The following is a 22,669-nucleotide window of genomic DNA, read 5'->3' as shown; positions in this document are numbered from 1 at the left end:
AATGAATAGGATTATGATTTAGTTACAAAATTATAAAATATTTACAAAAAAGGAAAAGAAGATGTAATTCCCGCTATATTGGTGAAACTACTCGCCAATTATCTACCAGGATAAAGGAACATACTCACACAGACAAAAACTCCACTATCTACAAACATCTTCAAGCCTCTCCTTCATGTAAAAACAAATTCTCACCTTCCTGTTTTAAAATCATCGACACTGATCAATCCACTTTCTCACTCAAAATCAAGGAAGCTCTACACATTAATAAAACTAATCCCGATTTAAATATCCAAGTTCACCACTTTCTATTCTTGCTGTTTTGCAAGGACTGACTGTCACTCCTCTAGTTTTTGCCAGCAGAAAATATATAGTTTGAAATTGTGTCGCCTAGATAATAAAACCCACTTTTCGAGTGTTCTTTTTTGACTTATATTCATACCATGGTTTTTTGTTTTGTTTAATTTTCGTTTTACAAAACATTTGCTGTTTGCTTCATGAAGTTTTAGTAAAACACAAGACAATAGACATTTCGTATTTAGTAAACATTATGTAATCTCGATAAATAATGTTTACTATATACAGAGTGTCCATTGTCTTGTATTTTACCAAAATACTCTTTGGCAGTCGTAATTCATGAAGTTTGTTTATTTACCTATATGTATTTGACATTTTGGAGCTAATGGGCAAAACGAAATGAAATATATAGTTTTAAAAGCTACTATCCAAAACTTTCTAATTTATTTGTGTTATTTCTTTTCGAGCGCTAGCTGTTAATTCAATTTTTTACTTGTTGTCAAAATCGAAATGCACATCTTGTGTGGATAACGCTTTTTAAAATATTGTTCAAAGGACTCACAAGTGGTGACGATGGTAATGCTAAAGATGTCGGAAATTCTCCTGTTGTTGAAATTACAAAACAAGGTATACCCTTCAATTCTATTTTATTTTATATATATTGCAAAACCTAAGCATATTTCCATAATTTCTAATTAGCAGCAATTTTAAAAAACACTTGAGAAAAACGACGATTTTTTTGAAAGCAAACATGTTTCGACATTATCAGAATGCCATCTTCAGTGCAGAATGTTTAGTGTTAAGTAATATGATACGTAATATGATATGAATAAATTAATTACAATGAATAGGATTATGATTTAGTTACAAAATTATAAAATATTTACAAAAAAGGAAAAGAAGATGTAATTCCCGCTATATTGGTGAAACTTCTCGCCAATTATCTACCAGGATACTCACACAGACAAAAACTCCACTATCTACAAACATCTTCAAGCCTCTCCTTCATGTAAAAACAAATTCTCACCTTCCTGTTTTAAAATCATCGACACTGATCAATCCACTTTCTCACTCAAAATCAAGGAAGCTCTACACATTAATAAAACTAATCCCGATTTAAATATCCAAGTTCACCACTACAACACTATATTTACTTTATAATAACATTTTTTGTTATAAGTTCTTAATACTTATTTTTCTTTTCCTTTTTTGTAAATATTTTATAATTTTGTAACTAAATCATAATCCTATTCATTGAAATTAATTTATTCATATCATATTACGTATCATATTACTTAACACTAAACATTCTGCAATGAAGATGGCATTCTGATAATGTCGAAACATGTTTGCTTTCAAAAAAATCGTCGTTTTTTAAGCATATTTGTTTTGTATTGTATCACAATTCAAGCCATTCGATTGGCATTTATGTGTTTTTATGAAGATTTACATTATTTAATAATATGCATGATGTACGTATACAGTGTTGCACTTTCGGACTCCAAACGTTCGTTTATTACGTATGTTCAATACTGTATCAAAGACTTAAATTTTCCTTTTGCGAACGACTAATAATTTAAATGTACTTTGTACCAAACGGCAGTGCTCAGCACAACTTGACAAGTCTTTATTTATCTCAATAAATATTGCATAGCAGCAAAGTGACGTAAATCTTTTTATAAAGTGCTCAAATTGACTACACTTCATAAGTTGCATTGAAGAAAAAGGATTATAATAAATTGACTAAAACCTTTTAAAACAAATCTCGACATAATGTACACCATGCAGATCAGACCCTGCATTTTAGAAGTGTTCAGGTTAGACCATCTGTTTTAAAAGTGCTTGTGTTTGATTACGTTAATTACTATTTTCTTTGTTAGATGACAGGAGATTAGTCGGAGTATAACTTTTTTCCAGATAAAAATTAATTTTTTTTGCTTCTGGCTTACAGCATCAAAAGTATTGAAACAATTAAAAAAACATCACCATATTCAAGTTCTAATAAAAATTTACTTCAAATAAAGGCTTCAATCAACCTTTACATTAACAAATGTTTTGAGATATATGAGTTTTTTTCATCACATGCCTAAGTAACACTGAATGGTAACATTTGCAACTGGTTTAATCTGTTTTAACCATTTTGTCACCTTAAAAATTTTATACGAAGCACGTTATCAGTCAGTTGAAATTAAGATGAGACATGAGGTGATAATGACATCTTGCAATCTATTTTTCAAAGTAACGTTTATTTGTATTCTGCTTGTTTAATCATAAAAACTTCTCAACGAACTATCTTTTTGGTTATACTGTCATACTTCACGTTTGCACCACCATGCATACACTACCTAAATAATGACATTGAAAATTATGCAAAGAACGGCCACCATCAAAACGACTTGCTCAATAAACTTCAATGAATAAGAATTCCTGTTCATTGTAAGAAAATTACCTCAAAATCATATGGAAAATGAGCCAATTTGACGATGTGAATACACAAAGTTCCACAATAAAAAGAAGGTAATTTATAATTTTCATTATGATAAATGTAGCATTAAATTGCTCATTTGCTAAATGATCTTCTAAATTCTAAATTTACAGAAAATTACAAGTTTTTTTTGAGCTCTCTCCTTGATAAGTATACTGGAGATTACCTCTTCAGTGTGAACATCATTCAAAAGTCCACAAAGATCATTTTCTAGCTGAAAATTAAATTTTTAATACTTTTTATTAAAAATTGTATCTTGAAAATTGCATAGAGCATAAAAGTTGCTGTATCAGTTTTTTCTATTATAAAGTTTCCCAAAATAGATAAGCAAATAACGTTACTAATCGCAAAATATAAAAACAACGAGTTCATTCATTGATTTTAAAATAAATAAATATGATTATTTGGACTATATTAGAATAGCAAGTTCATTCAAAAATCTCAATTATGATTCAAACTGTGTCTTAATTGATGATTGTTAACTGGTTTAATAACCTTCATTAAAAACTGCGCATGGATCAGACCAGGACATGTACGACATAAGCCACCCGATTGAGCAAGAATAATGCTGCTGATGAAATATCGCTTACAGAACTCAATGGCTGTATCATGTTTTCTCAGATATTGTAACACTGACCACTGTATAGAGGGCCGAAACTATAACATTTAATGGGGAGGGAGCTATTCATACCTTCAGTTGTGGTCGAATAATATATTGTGAAAGCCAAATTCTTGTGAAAGTCAAATGAACTAAAAAATATGGCAAGAATTTGAATGGCTTACTTTTATCGTGGTGTTAAAAAGTTATTGAAATGGCATGATTCCTTTTCTCCTTGGGTAAAAATTTCACTAAAACGCAATTTTCCTTGATAACTCTGACACATCATCATCGTCATCATCATATCTTTTCGCGCCAAGGGGCGATCCAAACTCGGGCTGGAAGTTTGGAAGTGTTGCGCGTGTTGTAGCAATCCGTCGAAATCAGGGACGGCACGTGAAGCCTTGCTACTTGTCCCCACTCTGACACATGACAGACAAATTGTTACTTACAAATAAATCACCATATGTGGGATAAAATATTTAAATACTGCAAATAACCATATTCATTTTAGCAAGGGGGAAATGATACCGGCAATGCTGCATAAGAATGAGAAAAAACACGAGGTAGAGCTTTAGTTTACAGGGATAAAGATAACAAGCGTCATTTTACAAAGGTGTATAAGAGGAACAGTACGTATTAGATATCAAAACAAAGTTTGAGAGAATAATATTTAGGGATTCGATTGCATTTCAACACTAAAAGTTTAGCAGAAAACATAAGAAAGTTCATCCGGTATGAGAGTGTTTAAATGATCCTGACTTCACTAACTAGAATTCAGTGAGGCGTTAAATGATTTTGGCAAATGGAAACAAGTCTGTACTTACCATCAGATAAGTCTTCTCGAGGAATTTCACAACATTTTGATTTAATAACAGAGCAAAAAATTTAAAATTGAAACAACCAGCTTGGCCTAATTTTAGAATTTCAACAGGAATGACTTGTGGCCTTTCACAAACAGTTGTAATTTTGAAGCTTGAAGTTTTTCCCCCTTTCAATGCCTCGAAATCATTTTACGTTTGTTAAGCGCCACAAGTCGTTCTCGTTAACATTTTCCAATTAGGCCAAATTGTTTTCTTTCATTTTTAAATTTTTGCGCGATTATTAAATTAGTTAAATGAGAATGTTATGAAAATGCTGGAGAAGATTTATCTGTTGATGAGTATTGAATCATTTCCATTTGACAAAGTCATTTAAAGCTTTGCTCAATCTCGGCTACCGTATCATGCATTCAGCCTCTAAACGACGAGGGTAAAAAACATGCTATCAAAATTTTAACTTAATATGTTCGAAAAATATAAGGCTATTCTTCGACGAAAATCAATAAAATATAGAACTTTTTGTAATTAATTTTTTGGTATAAGCTAACCTCAATGTTACCAGATTTGATTGCACAATTAAGAAATTTATGCTACGACTATCATAAGTAGTTACTGATAGCGATTTTAAAAAATGCGGTATTAATATGCGTTTCTTTTACCCATGCATGAATTTAATTCTTTTTTCGAATTATTTAAGAATCAAAGTTGCAAGAGTGGAAATACAATGATGAATCAAAGAAGCATAAAAAAATGTTTTCAAATCTGCTTAAACGTTCACGCGATGACAGTGTCGAGGTTAAACAAGTGAGCGATGTACGTGTAATTTTTTCGGACGATTTTTGCATCGGTAAAGGAAGTAACGAGACCCGTGTTTTTCTTGGACTGAGAAAAGATGGTTACGGCAAAGCAGTGAAACGAATACGTCGAGACAACTGCATGAAGCTTGCACAGAAAGAAAAAGAAATTTTAAATCAATTCAACGCAAAGAGATCAAAATATGTTGTGAATTATTCCTTCTTAGAAGAAGATACTGGAACGGAGTATGTCTATTTAATATTAGACTTATGTGAAGAATCGTTGGAGAGTTATGTGAAATCTTCTACTTTGGTAGAACTTCAAAACGCTCTTCCCGAAATTCTCAGACAAATTTTGCAAGGATTAGCTGATCTTCATAGTGGCGAAAATCCTATTATTCATCGGGACTTAAAGCCTACCAATGTTCTCCGAGACTCACAAGACAACTTTCTGATAGCTGACTTTGGCATTAGTCAAATATTGAATAATGATTGTACGACATATGAAAGCAGTCCTAACACAGGAACGGAGTATTGGATTGCTCCTGAATCATATTGTGAAAAGGAAGATTTTGTTGATAAAGGACGGTACAAGAAAGAGTCTGATATATATGTAAGTGTATGTTGCAATACGGTTCTTCATTTGTGAACTATTTAAGAGTGGTCTGTTTAACCCTTAAAATATAAAAAGTACACGTGTTTTTCTCTTTTTGAGCCCGCTGTCTGCGGTGTTCTAGAAACCTAAGGTCCCTGAGGGGGAGAGGGTTTTACAATCTACTACATTATTATAACAGTATAAGATTATAACCATTTTAAGTTTATGCATATATACATTCAAGTTGTGACATTACATTTTTAATCTTTTTAGAATGCAGGAATGGTAACTTATTATATTGCAACAAAAGGAAAACACCCTTTTGGAACGAAACGGCTTAGATTGGACAATATGTTAAAAGGAAACCCTGTTGGTTTGGAGGAAATCGAGGATGAAACACTAAAGGACCTTCTGTCGTGGATGTTAAATCTAAAACCTGAAAACAGACCATCGGCTACCGTGGCGTTAAAACACCCATTTCTTATGTCGGATGACGAGAAATTTGACTTATTATGTAAAGTTGGAAATCTTCAGCAGATTAAGACAAATGATCCCCTGTGTAGTGTCGTTCAACAATTGAATAGTGAATCCTCAGATTGGAAAAGTAAAATAGACAGTGATGTTTATGATTATTTTAGAACAGACGTGGTGACTGGAAAGATTTTTACATATGACTCTTCATGGACAGAATGTTTAAGACTTATTCGAAATATTAACCAACATTGGAACGATCGACCACGGCCAAAGCCTCAACCAGAACCATTTTATAAGATTGGCGATCACAAGGCGTATATTCTCAAAAAATTCCCTAATCTCCCTATTCGAGTGCATGCTTCTGTGAGGTGCAATGTAGAAGTGAAAAACAATCCAGATCTCAAGAACTTTTTCAATTTCAGTGAAAAGAAACCACATCAAAAATAAACAGTTTTTAAACAGTAAAAACAGTTTGTGAAAGTGAACAGGAAAGATACCGTGTAAAATGAAATTTACTCAGATTGGAAAAGACAAATAAATTTTTTACGTATATGATTATTTTGATTGTTGGCTTTTATTGACAGATCGATTGATTGCGACCGGCACTAAAACCATCCATTTTATAAAGTCGATGATCCTAAGGAGTTCTTTTTGAAATCCCAGTTTGGGTGCGTGCGGCTGTCTGATGTAATGACGAATTGAAAAATAACCCAGAACTTAAGAACTTTTTCAGTTTTTAATGAAAGCGAACCACAATGAAAAGTTTACTGACAGGAAAACAAGTAACAAATCAACGACACGGTAGTTAAAGGATTTATCTTATAGATGTAAAGTAGCAAAACACTTTTAACGACGTATTTGTATGATGCATAATCACATTTCTGAATGTAGCTTACATTATTGAATAATATAATATCTGATTATTTAAATTTTATTCTCAATTGCTTTTGTTGAAGACGCATGACATTTAAAGTCAACTTTATAAAATACATAATAAAACTCTTATACGATAGTAAATGGTATTTCTGGAGTTTTAATATTACCAAGATCCCGTTTATTAAAGTATTAAAAGGCAGTGATAATGGTTAATGCCAACAGCACAATTAAATGGACTTAAGCTCTGAATTTAGAAAACATTAATTATCTGAAGAGACTAAACAAAGGCAATTAAAAAAACAAATGAAGCCTTTACAGCAAACGAAGAGTGAATCCGGTATAACACGCAGCTTAAAAGTCTGGTCTTGCACCCGTTTCGCTCATTCTAAATGGGTATAACTCAGAGTTCTAAACTTTAGAGTGCGGAAGATAGCCAAATTAGATTGCTTTCTGTGCTATCTAATAATGGATGCGGTATGATGTTCTCACTATTCTACACATAGGGATAATATCTGAGATCGTCGCCATTTTTGTTTCCAAACATACACTAATAATCTATTCCAAGGAGTTATTTAAATACAATGAACAACAGACCTGAAAAATGCAACAAACTTTCAAGAAAGCAAATTGATGCTCTTAATTACTATTTTGAGAATGGCATGAAATCTACTCTGTGCTTTGAGCTGATAAAAACAGCCGCCGAAGAAACGTCGTTGTCTGTGGACAAGGTCAAGGTGAGAAAACCTCTTCTTTAGTTGTCTGCCGTCTTTGAAAAATTTTTCTGTATGCAATAAACCAACAACGAAAGTAACGCTATCAAATCAAAGCCATACGTATCTCAATCACATCCTAAATTTGTATTTCTACTCCACAGTATGAAGTTCTGCTTTAAACTTTCCTTTTTTTCAAAAAGCACATTCTTATAATGTGTTGTGATATACAATAGATAACCTTTATGTACATAGTAATAGGCTGTGAACCACAGTAACTGGTGCAGCTTTATTGTAACACTTGATGTTATAATGTCAGTACAAATTTCACAAAATTTGTTTGATACTGCATGTTTTGAAATTATTCAAAAGCTTCTTCACAACTGACATTATGCTTTTTTCTGTAATTAGAATGAATTAGAATAGGCCATCGATTGGGGAGACTTTAGTCTCTGGAAATGTACATAACTCATGGTATTTTGATAAAGGAAGTTTATATTGCCTTAACATTGGATGCATTTCTAATAGTGTTATGTTGAGTAAAACTCTTTGTTTTGAGCATGTATTTTTTGTGCAAACATGGTTACAGTGATTACCAGCTAGAAAGTTATTTCTTATTGCAAACTTGTTTTTCTTTTGGCATGAAATTTGACTTGAACGTCATCTGGCATGAAAATTTTTTTGTATTCTGGTTGTGTGGAATGTATCAGTTGAACTGTTTCATAAGGCTATGAAAGAATTAATAAAGAAATGATTTAATAATAATAAACTATATTTAATGGTAGTATGAAGTTTAAAGTTTTTGTGAAATTGAAAGTTTATACAGTTTCTAAATGCTGTGAAAAGTGATTGTAAAATTCTTATGTTCCAAGTAGATTAATCACTGAAGAGATGATTGTTGTTGCTGTTGTTGTTGATATTTTATAATTCACTGCCTTAATCACAGATGTAATGCTGACATAAATGTCATATGATTTTGGATATGTATAATAGTGTTTGGACAACAAAAGATTCTATTTAATTCTACATCAGTAATGATGATCATTACAATAGCATTGATGGTATAGCATTACATTTGTAGAAATAATAAATATCATAGCAATACCAACAACAGCAGAAACTATGTATATTAAATAAAAAATAATAGCAATAATAATAAAAACAAATGACATCTCATGCCATTTGTTAAAGTCCATATTGTTGCAAACTATACATAGCTTTTTACAGTACTTATGCCTAATGTGACCATTATCAATTATTTTACTTTTCTTTTGGCTCAGTTACCTGGAGTATCTTGGTTGCCAGGCCAGCTGCTTACTGGTGAATGGAAAAAAGAACTTTATGTCCTTGGTTCATCTGGAAAAAGATTTGTTTACAATGAACCAGCAGTTTTGTGCAAGTTTCAAGCAGTGTTTGGTAAAGAGTAAAAAATTTGAAAAAATCACAAATACATAATAGGCATAAAGTTTAACTTCTATTGATATGTCAGCACCAGTTTCATGGATACCAGTTACTGGATGGTAGTCAAGTAGATACATATGACTAAGTTTCAGAGCTTTACTATAATGTTGTGTTACGTATTGTTGCAAAATGTTCATCCCATCTCAAAATAGCATATTTCTAACGGTAAATATTAAGGTATTTTTTGGTATCTTATAAAGTGGTATACGTATACAATATCATGAAACTATTTGCTACACTGTGTTTCTCCCTTTTGACAATTATCAGGTGAATGACAGTTTAGTTGATGCTTTCATGATAGTATTTATTTTACTTTTATAAATTTATATTTTGCTCATTCTATAAAGATATTGAGCACTCTTTTATAACAAATTTCACAAACTATAATTTTTTATTGACAAGCCTGCTTCGTGATTTCTCATTCTTCATTAAATTATCTGAAAAGAGTGAAAAATCATGAAGCAAGCTTTTTGGGATAAAATTGTATTTTGTATAGCTAAAAAAAATTTTGTATGCTATATTTAGGAGATGTAGACCAAGAGAAAAACGGAAATGGACTCTTGAAGATGTAAGAATGCTCTTTAACAAGAAGTATAGTAAGTTAATTTTTTATTTATTATTGTACGCAGGTCTTCCCCATTGAGAGTGATGTGACCATACAGGTGAAATTTTAACCACCGACGTTCATACAACGGTTATCCGACGTTCATACAACGGTTATCCGACGTTCATACAACGTTTATCTGACGTTCATACAACGTTTATCTGACGTTCATAAAACGTTTATCTGACGTTCATACAACGTTTATCTGACGTTCATACAACGGTTATCCGACGTGAATACAACGTTTATCTGACTTTCATACAACATACAATTAATGATGCATTATTTGTGAAATCATAAAACAGCCTTTCCAATGACACGAACTAAAGTTTAATTTCCGTATAACGTACGTAATATCTTAAAAATATAAAACCTTACAACATGCTAACAAGAAAATTCAAATAAAACTCGTATCAAATTGCTAATGTGTGTTGTTAATTTTTTTTTCAAAAATGTGCGGTAGCTAATAATATCCTTTCCTGATTGGGAACGTTTAAGCTATTTTGACGTATTAATTTCGTTTCTTTCACCCTTGAATGTAATATTTTATCTGATTTTTTAGAATTGGTGTTGCAAGAGTGGAAATACATTGATAAATCAACGAAACATAGAGAATTGTTTCTAAAATTGATTGAATATGGACGCAATTCCAGTGTTGAGGTTAAAGTGGTTGGCAATGTACGAGTAATTTTTTCAGAAGAGTTTTGCATTGGCAAAGGAAGTGGTGCAACCCGTGTTTTTCTTGGACTGGGTAAGGATGGTTATGATAAAGCAGTGAAACGAATATATCGAGATAGCTACATCCAGCTTGCGCTGAAGGAAAAGGAAATTTTAAATCAATTCAACGCAAAGAGATCAAAATATGTTGTGAATTATTCCTTCTTAGAAGAAGATACTGGAACGGAGTATGTCTATTTAATATTAGACTTATGTGAGGAGTCGTTGGAGAGTTATGTGAAATCTTCTACTTTATATGATCTTCAAAAAGTTCTTCCCAAAATTCTCAGACAAATTTTGCAAGGATTAGCTGATCTTCATAGCGGCCCAAATCCTATTCTTCATCGGGACTTAAAGCCTACCAATGTTCTACGAGACACACAAGGCAGCTTTCTGATAGCTGACTTTGGCATTAGTCGAATATTGGATAACGATTCTACGACACATGAAAGCAGCCCTAACAAAGGGACGGAGTACTGGATTGCTCCTGAATCATATATAGAAGATGAAGATTCTGAAAAAGGACGGTACAAGAAAGAGTCTGACGTATATGTAAGTGTAGGAATTTGACCATTTGCACGACATGCATGTATAAAGTCAATTTGTAACATTACATTGTTAATCATTTTAGAATGCAGGAATGGTAACATATTATATTGCAACAAAAGGAAAACACCCGTTTGGAACTAAACGGCATAGATTGGACAAAATGTTAAATGGACACCCTGTTGGCTTGGACGAAATCAAGGATGAAGCGCTGAAAGACCTTTTGTTGTGGATGTTAAACCGAGAACCCGAAGACAGGCCATCAGCCAACGAGGCGTTAACACATCCATTTCTTATGTCGGATGACAAAAAATTTGACTTATTATGTATAGTTGGAAATCTTCAACAGATTAAGACAAATGATTCCAAGTCAATTGTCGTTCAACAATTGAATAGTGAATCTTCAGATTGGAAAAGTAAAATAGACAGAGATATTTATGATTATTTTAGAACAGACGTGTTGACTGGAAAGATTTTTACATATGACTCTTCATGGACAGAATGTTTAAGACTTATTCGAAATATTAACCAACATTGGAACGATCGACCACGGCCAAGACCACAACCAGAACCATTTTATAAGATTGGCAATTACAAGGCGTATATTCTCAAAAAGTTCCCTAATCTCCCTGTTCGAGTGCATGCTATTGTGAGGTCCAATGAAGAAGAATTGAAAAACAATCCAGATCTCAAGAAATTTTTCAAGTTCAGTGAGAAGAAACCACATCAAAAATAAACAGTTTTTAAACAGTAAAAACGGTTTGTGAAAAGGCAAGTGAACAGGAAAGATACCGTGTCAAATAGAATTTACTCAGATTGGAAAAGACAAATAAATTTTTTACGTATATGATTATTTTGATAGTTGGATTTCATTGACAGATCGATCGATTGCGACCAGCACTAAAACCATCCATTTTATAAAGTCGATGATCCTAAGGAGTTCTTTTTGAAATCCCAGTTCGGGTACGTGCGGCTGTCTGGTGTAATGACGAATTGAAAAACAACCCAGAACTTAAGAACTGTTTCAGTTTTTAATGAAAGCGAACCACAATGAAAAGTTTACTGACAGGAAAACAAATAACATCAACGAACGGTAGTTAAAGGTTTTATGTTATAGATGTAAAGTAGCAAAACACTTTTCACGACGTATTTGGATGATGCATAATCACATTTCTGCATCTAGCTTACATTATTGAGTGATATAATATCTGATTATTTAAATTTTATTCTCAATTGTTTTTGTTGAAGACGAATGACATTTAAAGTCAACTTTATAAAATACATAATAAAACTCTTATACGATAGTAAATGGTATTTCTGGAGTTACAATATTCCCAAGTCCCGTTTATTAAAGTATTAAAAGGCAGTGATAATGGTTAATGCCAGAAGCACAATTAAATTACATTAAGATCTGAATTTAATAAACATTAATTATCTGAAGAGACTGAACAAAGGCAATTAAAAAAACAAATGAAGCCTTTACAGCAAATGAAGAGTGAATCCGGTATAGCGCGCAGCTTAAAAGTCTGGTCTTGCACCCGTTTCGCTCATTCTAAATGGGTATTACTCAGAGTTCTAAACTTCAGAATGCGGAAGATAGCCAAATTAGATTGCTTTCTGTGCTATCGAATAATGGATGCGGTATGATGCTGTTGTACACTATTCTACACATAAGGATAATAATATCTGAGATCGACGCCATTTTTGTTTTCAAACATACACTAATAATCTATAGCAAGGAATTATTTAAATACAATGAACAACAGACCTGAAAAATATAACAAACTTTCAAGAGCAAATTGATGCTCTTAATTACTATTTTGAGAATGGCATGAAATCTACTCTGTGTTTTGAGCTGATAAAAACAGCCACCGAAGAAACGTCGTTGTCTGTGGACAAGGTCAAGGTGAGAAAACCTCTTCTTCAGTTGTCCGCCGTCTTTTAAAAATTTTTCTGTATGCCAGAAAACGACAACGAAACCAACGCTATCAAGTCAAAGCCATACGTATCTCAATCACATCCCTAAATTTGTATTTCTACTCCACAGTATTAAGTTCTACTTCAAACTTTCCTTTTTTTCAAAAAGCACATTCTTATAATGTGTTGTGATATACAATAGACATCCTTTATGTACAGAGTTATAGGCTGTGAAACACAGTAACTGGTGCAGCTTTATTGTAACACTTGATGTTATAGTGTCAGTAAAATTTTCACAAAATATGTCTGATACTGCATGTTTTGAAAATATTTAAAAGCTTCTTCACAACTGACATTATGCTTTTTTCAGAAGTGGATTGGTAACAAAGTTGCTTCTGTCAAAAGAAAATGTCAATCTAATAATTCACAGTCACCCCTACCCTCATGCAATCCACCAAAAGTCCCCAAACCACCACCCAGATTACGGAGGTCAAGCGGATATAATCTATTTTGCTCCGAATTTTTTAAATCAGGTGAATGAAATATTAAATCACTTTAGTATAATCAATTAGGGTTTAAGGAATGTTACCCATCAAGAATTCACTATGATGAAAGCCTTGACAAATTTATCCATTATTGCAGATGAAGTAAAGGGGTTGTCTCACCTGAGTGAAAAAAATAAATTGGCTTCTGTCAAATGGATTGGTTTAGGAGAATCCGAGCAAAATAAATACGTACAGAAAGCTAATGACATGAAAAACAACCCACTGAACCCAGTGGCATTAGATGATGCTCAAAGAACAAAATTGGTTGATCAGCATAAGAACAAAATTGGTTGAAACTGTTAGCTGAGGAGGTAACAGTCGTTTTAATAAATTAATTTTGCAATGAATAGCAGAGGTAGCATTAAGTAATTAGAATGAATTAGAATAGGCCATCGATTGGGGAGACTTTAGTCTCTGGAAATGTACATAACTCATGGTATTTTGATAAAGGAAGTTTATATTGCCTTAACATTGGATGCATTTCTAATAGTGTTATGTTGAGTAAAACTCTTTGTTTTGAGCATGTATTTTTTGTGCAAACATGGTTGCAGTGATTACCAGATAGAAATTATTTCTTATTGCAAACTTGTTTTTCTTTTAGCATGAAATTTGACTTGAACGTCATCTGTCATGAAATTTTTTTTGTATTCAGGTTGTGTGGAATGTATCAGTTGAACTGTTTCATAAGGCTATGAAAGAATTAATGAAGAAATGATTTAATAATAACAAACTATATTTAATGGTAGTATGAAGTTTAAAGTTTTCGTGAAATTGAAAGTTTATACAGTTTCTAAATGCTGTGAAAAGTGATTTTAAAATTCTTTTGGTTCCAAGAAGATTAATCACTGAAGAGATGATTGTTGTTGCTGTTGTTGTTGATATTTTATGACAATATTTATACTCCACTGCCTTAATCACAGATGTAATGCAGACATATATGCAGTGTGCAAATTAACGGTGTGCAATGTGCAATTTGCACATCGTTTTAGCTAAAATGAAAACAATTGCACATCACTTTTTCAAACGATGTGCAAAAATCAGTGGTTTTAACAAAAACACTGTCGTAAATCATATGAATTTGTTCATGTTTAAAAATATAAATTTAGCAATTAGCGCTATATAATAATTAACGTAATATCGATTTGATTATGCCTCTATAGAAACACTTTTGTCAAAAAATTGCACATCGTTTTTTCTAAACTAATTCGCACCCTGCATATATGTCATATAATTTGGGATATGTAGAATAGTGTTTGGACAAGAAAAGATCCTGTTTAATTCTACATCAGTAATGATGATCGTTACAATAGCATTGATGGTATAGCATTACATTTGTAGAAATAATCATTATCATAGCAATACCAACAACAACAGAAACTATGTATAGTAAATAAAAAATAATAGCATTAATAATAAAAACAAATGTCATCTCATGCCATTTGTTAAAGTTCATATTGTTGCAAACTATACATAGCTTTTTGCAGTACTTATGCCTAATGTGACCATTATCAATTATTTTAGTTTTCTTTTAGCTCAGTTACTTGGAGAATCTTGGTTGCCAGGCCAGCTGCTTACTGGTGAATGTAAAAAAGAACTTTATGTCCTTGGTTCATCTGGAGGAAAAAGATTTGTTCACAATGAACCAGCAGTTTTGTGCAAGTTTCAAGCAATGCTTGGTAAAGAGTAAAAAATTTGCAAAGATCACAAATACGTAATAGGCATAAAGTTTATATTCTATTGATATGTCAGTACCAGTTTCATGGAAACCAGTTACTGGATAGTCGTCAAGTAGATACATATGACTAAGTTTCAGAGCTTTACTATAATGTTGTGCTACGTATTGTTGCAAAATGTTAACCCCATTTCAAACTAGCATATTTCTAAATGTAAATATTAAGGTATTTTTTGGTATCCGATAAAGTGGTATACGTATATAATATCATGAAACCATTTGCTACACTGTGTTTCTCCCTTTTGGCAATCACCAGTGAATGACAGTTTAGTTGATGCTTTCATGATAGTATTTATTTTACTTTTATAAATTTATATTTTGCTCATTCTATAAAGATATTGAGCACTCTTTTAAAACAAAAATTCACAAACTATAATTTTGTATTGAGAAGCCTGCTTCGTGATTTCTCACTCTTCATTAAATCATTTGAAAAGAGTGAAAAATCACGAAGCAAGCTTTTTGGTATAAAATTGTAGTTTGTATAGCTAAAAAAATTTTGTATGCTATATTTAGGAGATGTAGACCAAGAGAAAAACGGAAATGGACTCATGAAGATGTAAGAATGCTCTTTAACAAGAAGTATGGTAAGTTAATTTTTTATTTATTATTGTACGCAGGTCTTCCCCATTGAGAGTGATGTGACCATACAGGTGAAATTTTAACCACCGACGTTCATACAACGGTTATCCGACGTTCATACTACGTTTATCTGACGTTCATACAACGTTTATCCGACGTTCATACAACGTTTATCTGACGTTCATACAACATACAATTAATGGTGCATTATTTGTGAAATCATAAAACAGCCTTTCCAATGACACGAACTAAAGTTTAATTTCCGAATAACCTACGTAATATCTTAAAAATATAAAACCTTACAACATGTTAACAAGAAAATTCAAATAAAACTCCCATCAAATTGCTAATTGAATACGCATACATAATAACAATGCTATTCAAAAACTATATACTGTAGAAAAGGTACCAATAATGTTTGGTTGAGAACGTCTTCCTGCAGGTGTTATGTTCATAAAACTTGTCGAAGGCGTTTCGTGCGACGAAAGGTCATGCGCATCTGCAAAGCAATTACGTGTTGCAGTTAGTTGTGAAGAAAAAAAAAACATTTCAAACGACACGAAATGAACGTAAATGAAAACGTAGCAACAAGACATGCAATAATGAATTGTAAGAAAAGCTTGCCTAAGACATCACTGTTTCGTTGAGAATGTCTTTCTCTTTTTGTGCCAGTTGTAGGAATTTCTTGTGAAGAGACGTTGTTTGTATCTACAGAGAAGACACGTACTTGGTTTAACATATATCTTTATTGAACGCACGAACGTCATTTATATTAAGGCACTACAAGTTTCAAGTCAGAAACAGAAAGGTGACTAAAATAAAAATCTCGAGAAATTTTCATTTAGTAGTTTAATAGCAAACACTGAGAATTAGTTTTGAACGAATGTATTTTGATAAAATCGCGGTGAACACAACTGCAATTTTAACTATAACTAACATTTTTTCAACTAATTACAAAAACATTTTAAAGGACCAACGCCTACAGCACCTGTAGAACATTCATAAGCCCTATAATGCAACGATGGGCGTACAAAAACAGTAAATGTACAATACAAATGTTAAAGTTATTTAAGAAGAATCAGTCAAAATTATTTTAACATTTTTGTCGACATATTATATGAAAGTTGCTGATTAGTCAGTTCTGATGACAGAAAACTTACCACTACACTGAGATGGTGTCCTATTAGTAGATGGAGAAGTTATTGCATGATCCTTTATGTTTAGGATTTCTGGTGCTAGTTCACCGTCATATAAATCTAGGTCAACATTATATTAGTATGAGAACAGAAATTTTATACATGCATGTTTCTGTCAAAAAATTGTCCACTTGTACAAGGATTATAATAGCGCTTATACCTTTTTCTGCAAGGGAGATCAGCTCGCTGTACACCGAAAATCTAAAAAGCAAAATCACTCATTAGATTTAAATGCAACATAGCAATATGTGAAAAACTGCAATCCTTTGAATAAAGCAATGGCTTATTGCATTGCAACTACAGTACTTACTTCTAGAATTTGTTGATAAGATTTCATTGACGGCTGAAAGAAATTTTGCCTGTATACAAAAGAAACTGTCTGAATTCTGTAGCTTTCCATCTTTCAACCTCCATTAAACTCCTAAGTTTTCGCACAAATGTTGAGGGGATAAATGGTTTAAGCTCCACCAATTTTTTACTAACAGCCTCTACATGGGCAACAGACAATTTAGCAGCACGATTTCCCCTCATCCAAACCATAGTCAATTTATCCATAACACCCAGACACAGTTGATGCATGTAGTCAAATGGAAATTGTTTTACCATATCAACAGGCAAGTGACAGAAAGGGCTTACAAAGCAATGATGTTCTTCTTGCATTTGCTTTCTAAAGGAAATGTTAGTGCGTAATTCTATATTAGTATTTTGAGAGTAAGTCGCTCGACCAAGCCACTTCCCTTTTTGTGTACACTTGTCACAACCAAAATAACCAGTACAAAGTTTTGTACCTTCAACAAGTGCTCTTGCAGGAGCATCACAAACAATGCCCCTTACTGTAACAGTTAGAACCTTTTCTCCATCTTGGACTCCCCTCTCTAGAATACCCTTCAAATCTTCTATAAACTCATCCAAAAACTCCAAGTCTTTTGGCTTGGAGTCACCACATGTTAGGACAATAGGAAACACTTAAACAGGTTTGATATTCAAAATGGCACACAACACTGGCCATACATTTTTTGTAGAACTTTTAAACAAAAAAAGTCAATCAACAATTAAAGAGATTTTAAGATGATTAACGTTCTAATGCATCTTAAAGCTCTATTAGCTGCAATCCAGTTTTTTCTGTATTGCACCTGGTCACATTTTATTATAATATGAACAAAAATAAATAATAAAATTTAACTGTCACTCTATTTATTTTTGATTGATTTAAACATATCCTAATGTTACAACCCATTATCCCTAAGTGCTGGAGAACACAATATTTAGCAAAATGTTTTAATAAAAAAATGATAAGTCTCATTCACAAGTTATGGTAACTTATATATCTCCTATACCTAATTTGTAACTTATTCTCTTCTTTACATGCATGTACCATACCTAATTTATACATAACCCTAAAATTTAAAGTATAACATTATAGTTTACTTGCTAACAACAGCAATGGAAAATGTTCTAAGAAACTAAATAAAAATAATTTAACTTACATTGCAGCTTACTAAAGAAATAGGTTAAGTTAATAAACCAATCTAAGAGATAAAAAAGTGGGTTGTAAACTAAATATTGTCTTGAATGCAATAATTGGACAAACGATACTTACTAGTATTATAAAGCAACCATGCATTGTTATGAATAAACATTCAATTACCTCTTTGTAAAATTATATCACAGTTTAAAAACTGTTGTGATTTGCAATAGAAAGTACAACTATTTTAAGGTTTAAGGCTACGGGATTCTGAATCAAAAACATTTTGTAAATCGCATAATCCCATAACACCATGTTAAAATGTATTAATCATCACCGCTTATCAGTCAGTCAGTTAATATAATTCTAGATATGCTAAAACGTGATATTTACGTAAGATTTCAGATATAAAACAGAATTTTGACAATGAAATTCATACGATTATACATCGAGAATTCAATGATCACAAAAAATTGTAATCATTAAATTTGATAAGTAATTTTTGAACTATAAACATCAGTCGGGTGAATGATTTGACATACCCTAGATCCGCCCCTGCATGTTATGACAATAACAACCATACGCACTGATGAAAACCATATCCAAATGCTGTAGCAAGGTGTAGTGATATTATCTTTATAAAATAAAAATAGAAATTAAAACTACGTACAAACTAAGCTTAGTAAATTTGTTTGTTCCTACACCAATATACCCGGACTCATAAAGTCACGGAAAAAGTAACATACGACAATCTCTAGATTATGAAGAATGTAAAAAATAAAGGTACTTACCACAATTTTTACGCATTGAAACATATTCTAGATCATAACTGCCTCTAAACTTGGAAAGTGAGCTGCGCATTATCTTGTCTTGACAACTATTAGGCAAATTCGATTCTTGCACGAGCGATTTTCAAATAAACACGAACGCCGATATTTTACAGGTATCGAAATAATTTTGATGTCACATTGATTTAAATAACTTTATTTATCCATGACAGACATTTGAGATAAGTAAAACGTCGCCAAATCTCTTAAATATTCGAAAATCCTTGTTTGTAAACGTTATCCGCCAAACATTCCTATAGTAATTCGTATCTCTAGTGGGTAACCGGAAGTGCATTTTGCATATATAATTAAGCTTTACATTTAACAAAAGCTCAAAATAATTCGCGATTTCGCTGCCAAGCAAGAAACCCGATGTAGTGTTCTTCGCAGAAACATAGCTTACATGATACTTGTAATCTTGAGATATCTGAGTATAACATTGTTTTTAAAAACAGAGCTTTTGGACCACATGGAGGTGGTGTATATGTTTCCATGTATAAGACCAACTCTTAATTATGGAGCTAAGGTTTTTTTTAACAAACTCCCAAAATACCAAGGAAATGGTAATAAAATTCAAGCATATTAATAAAAACAATAAAAATCATAAGGCCGTATCTTTGCTTTTACATGACAATTAACTTTTAATGTTTTAAATTCAGTTGCCCAAAATATTTTGCCACGTATGAACTCAACGGACGAAGCCATTTGACGCTTAACTTATCAGAACGTTAAGAGATCTGAAAGATCGAATATTTGAAGCTTCAACCGTCGACCAGTGAAAGGTTTGTAACACTAAAGATAAAGAATTATTGTGTGTGTAAACGATGTACAAATGAGATCTTAAATAAAAGTTGTTCGTCAAATATAATTAATACAATTTTGATAAATATTAGTCTCAACCTGGTACTATAAAATATACATCATAGATACCCGTAGCAACTTGAAAACAAAGTTACAAATACAAACAATTTGCTTACCAAAAAATCACTGTCATCTAAAGGAAGACGTGTTTATCATGACGTGCTTGCTTGCTAAGTAATTGAAATTGTTTGCTAGCATGCAATTATATTTATCTTTGGGTCCGGACGGTATATTTATAAAATATGTTTTATTTCATTATACTTGTGATAGTATGAAATGACATTTATGAATCAAGAAGAAAATTTGGTTTGAAATTGCAAATGGACTCATGCATGTCATCATTGAATATTTTAAATATTTAGTCGTTTTGTGACGTTGCAATTATCTTTCGTCGAGCTGTTGACGCTAAGGTGATACATGCAAATTCATAGCATTAAATAAAAAAAACTGAAAATCTTTGATTTCTAATTTGTAAAAACAGAGCTTTTGGACCACATGGAGGTGGTGTATATGTTTTCATGTATAAGACCAACTCTTAATTATGGAGCTAAGGTTTTTTTAACAAACTCCCAAAATACCAAGGAAACGGTAATAAAATTCAAGCATGTTAATAAAAACAATAAAAATCATAAGGCCGTATCTTTGCTATTACATGACAATTAACTTTTAATGTTTTAAATTCAGTTGCACAAAATATTTTGCCACGTATGAACTCAACGAGCGAAGCCATTTGACGCTTAACTTATCAGAACGTTAAGAGATCTGAAAGATCGAATGTTTGAAGCTTCAACCGTCTACCAGTGAAAGGTTTGTAACACTAAAGATAAAGAATTATTGTGTGTGTAAACGATGTACAAATGAGATCTTAAATAAAAGTTGTTCGTCAAATATAATTAATACAATTTTAATAAATATTAGTCTCAACCTGGTACTATAAAATATACATCATAGATACCCGTAGCAACTTGTAAACAAAGTTACAAATACAAACAATTTGCTTACCAAAAAATCACTGTCATCTAAAGGAAGGCGTGTTTGTCATGATGTGCTTGCTTGCTAAGGAATTGAAATTGCTTGCTAGCATGCAATTATATTTATCTTTGGGTCCGGACGGTATATTTATAAAATTTGTGTTATTTCATTATACTTGTGATAGCATGAAATGACATTTATGAATCAGGAAGAAAATTTAGTTTGAAATTGCAAATGGACTCATGCATGTAATCATTGAATAGTTTAGATATTTAAGTCGTTTTAGAAGTAAAAATATTGATCTGGAAGTGTGTTATCTTTGCAATAAACTAGTTTGTATGTCCACATTTTGAATGCGGCTAAAAAAATTGCTAACCTTTTTAACGTTGCAATTGTCTTTCGTCAAGTTTTGGTTGCGAAGATTCATGTATGCAAATTCATCGCATTATATTTACAATAAATTTAAAAACAGGTGTGAGTATTGCAACTTAGTAATTCTTTTTAACACTCCCACTTTATGGTCATACTTCCAAAATATCTTAAAAACGGTATATTTTAGTAAAATTTATACTTATTTCTATTAATAAATTTGTTCCAAATTATAATCAAAATAATGAACAAAAACAGTAAAAATCATAAAACCATATCTTTGCTTTACATAGCAATCTATTCTTAAGATGTTTTAAATTCTGTGGCACAAAATAATTTTCCACGTATCAACTCAAAGGAAGAATATATGATGCTTAAGTTGTCAGAACTTTAAATCTTTCTAAAAGTTCAACTGTTCATTGCTACACGCCTTTAACCAGTAGAAGGTTTGTAAGACAAAAAACAAAGAATTTTCTTCTTGATTACGACGAATAAATTTGACCTAAGGAAGCTTGTAAATTCTGTAATTGTAGATAAATCAAACGAAGTTACAATTCCAAACAAGAACAATATGCTTACCAAAAACAAATCACTGCCATCTTAAACAAGGTAAGATTTTTTCTAAAGAATATTTAATTTTTATGACTCACCACGAAGTACATTTTCTTTAAAATCGCAAATCGACACATACATGTCATCAATGAATAATTAGATATATAAGTCGTTTTAGAAGTAGAAATATTAATCAACAAGTGTGTTTATCTTTGTCATAAACTATAGTATCGCTTGTTCAATTTAGTAAGTCCACATTTTAAATGGAGCTAAAGAATTTTGCTTATCGTTGTGACGTTGCTATTTTCTTTCGTCGATGCTAAGTTGTTGACGCTAAGGTTGATATATGCAAATTCATCGCATTAAATAACACAAGTTACGCAATATGGAAATTACGACTAAGCTATAGAGTTTCACGAAAAAGTTATGGAAATTCAAGAACAATCGTCAGGTCCAAATCATGTTGATGATGCTCAGTCTTTGAACAATCATGGTAATTTGTTTTATGAAAGTGGAAATTACGAAAAAGCTATAGAGTTTTACGAAAAAGCTCTAGAAATTCAAAAACAATCGTTAGAACCACATCATGTTGATGTTGCTGAATCTTTAAACAATCTTGGTTTGGTGTTTCAAAAACTGGAAACTACGACAAAGCTAGAGAGGTTCACGAAAAAGC

At 32.0% G+C, this 22,669-nt stretch overlaps 3 protein-coding genes and 1 long non-coding RNA gene across 8 annotated transcripts in view; 3 read left to right on the top strand and 1 right to left on the bottom strand.

Moving 5' to 3' along the window:
- The window catches only part of LOC124449666 (serine/threonine-protein kinase/endoribonuclease IRE1-like), a 38,361-nt gene extending 26,526 nt beyond the window's left edge, over positions 1–11,835 (top strand). The window contains exons 9-12 of one of the 2 annotated variants that reach the window (XM_047000618.1): positions 853–924; positions 4,899–5,608; positions 5,864–6,544; positions 11,748–11,835. In XM_047000618.1, the coding sequence (XP_046856574.1) occupies positions 853–924; positions 4,899–5,608; positions 5,864–6,511 (1,430 nt within the window). In that variant the 3' untranslated portion in view covers positions 6,512–6,544; positions 11,748–11,835. The remainder of the gene's footprint in view (positions 1–852; positions 925–4,898; positions 5,609–5,863; positions 6,545–11,747) is intronic. The other variant, XM_047000619.1, reaches the window with a different exon arrangement.
- On the top strand, positions 7,522–11,835 carry LOC124449019 (serine/threonine-protein kinase/endoribonuclease IRE1-like). Its single transcript, XM_046999961.1, has 4 exons — positions 7,522–7,674; positions 8,931–9,066; positions 10,278–10,984; positions 11,064–11,835. The coding sequence occupies exons 1-4, from the start codon at positions 7,522–7,524 to the stop codon at positions 11,712–11,714; spliced, it is 1,647 nt and encodes a 548-aa protein (XP_046855917.1). The 3' UTR covers positions 11,715–11,835.
- Positions 11,836–12,501: 666 nt separating this feature from the next.
- LOC124449692 lies at positions 12,502–22,557 on the top strand. 4 transcript variants are annotated; one of them, XR_006949492.1, is made up of 9 exons: positions 12,502–12,884; positions 13,266–13,428; positions 13,538–13,751; positions 14,973–15,116; positions 15,686–15,756; positions 19,899–20,021; positions 20,785–20,907; positions 21,975–22,050; positions 22,241–22,557. XR_006949492.1 is itself a non-coding variant. In XM_047000659.1 (3 exons), the coding sequence occupies exons 1-3, from the start codon at positions 12,810–12,812 to the stop codon at positions 13,732–13,734; spliced, it is 435 nt and encodes a 144-aa protein (XP_046856615.1). In that variant the 5' UTR covers positions 12,502–12,809; the 3' UTR covers positions 13,735–13,849. The 4 variants fall into 4 exon arrangements, 1 of the variants encoding a protein (XP_046856615.1); XR_006949493.1 differs by lacking the exon at positions 13,266–13,428; XM_047000659.1 differs by lacking the exons at positions 14,973–15,116; positions 15,686–15,756; positions 19,899–20,021; ... (1 more) ...; positions 21,975–22,050; positions 22,241–22,557 and having other exon boundaries at positions 13,538–13,849.
- Positions 19,753–20,281, bottom strand: LOC124449758. The gene is made up of 2 exons (XR_006949577.1): positions 20,217–20,281; positions 19,753–20,031 (listed from the first exon to the last, which is right to left on the bottom strand). It is a non-coding gene; the product is annotated as an uncharacterized LOC124449758 (long non-coding RNA).
- Positions 22,558–22,669: the final 112 nt, after the last annotated feature.

Source organism: Xenia sp. Carnegie-2017, unplaced genomic scaffold, assembly GCF_021976095.1.
Source record: "Xenia sp. Carnegie-2017 unplaced genomic scaffold, XeniaSp_v1 HiC_scaffold_23, whole genome shotgun sequence".
Classification (NCBI taxonomy): Eukaryota; Metazoa; Cnidaria; class Anthozoa; order Malacalcyonacea; family Xeniidae; genus Xenia; species Xenia sp. Carnegie-2017.
The sequence above is the reverse complement of the archived record's forward strand: the minus strand, read 5'-3'. Positions and strand labels throughout refer to the sequence as shown.

Coding starts and splice junctions, on each gene's coding strand:
- LOC124449692 (XM_047000659.1), top strand. CDS start 12,810: ATGAAATCTACTCTGTGTTTTGAGCTGATAAAAACAGCCACCGAAGAA. Junction 12,885..13,265: donor TGTCTGTGGACAAGGTCAAG/GTGAGAAAACCT, acceptor TGCTTTTTTCAG/AAGTGGATTGGTAACAAAGT. Junction 13,429..13,537: donor CTCCGAATTTTTTAAATCAG/GTGAATGAAATA, acceptor CCATTATTGCAG/ATGAAGTAAAGGGGTTGTCT.
- LOC124449019 (XM_046999961.1), top strand. CDS start 7,522: ATGAACAACAGACCTGAAAAATGCAACAAACTTTCAAGAAAGCAAATT. Junction 7,675..8,930: donor TGTCTGTGGACAAGGTCAAG/GTGAGAAAACCT, acceptor CTTTTGGCTCAG/TTACCTGGAGTATCTTGGTT. Junction 9,067..10,277: donor CAAGTTTCAAGCAGTGTTTG/GTAAAGAGTAAA, acceptor CTGATTTTTTAG/AATTGGTGTTGCAAGAGTGG.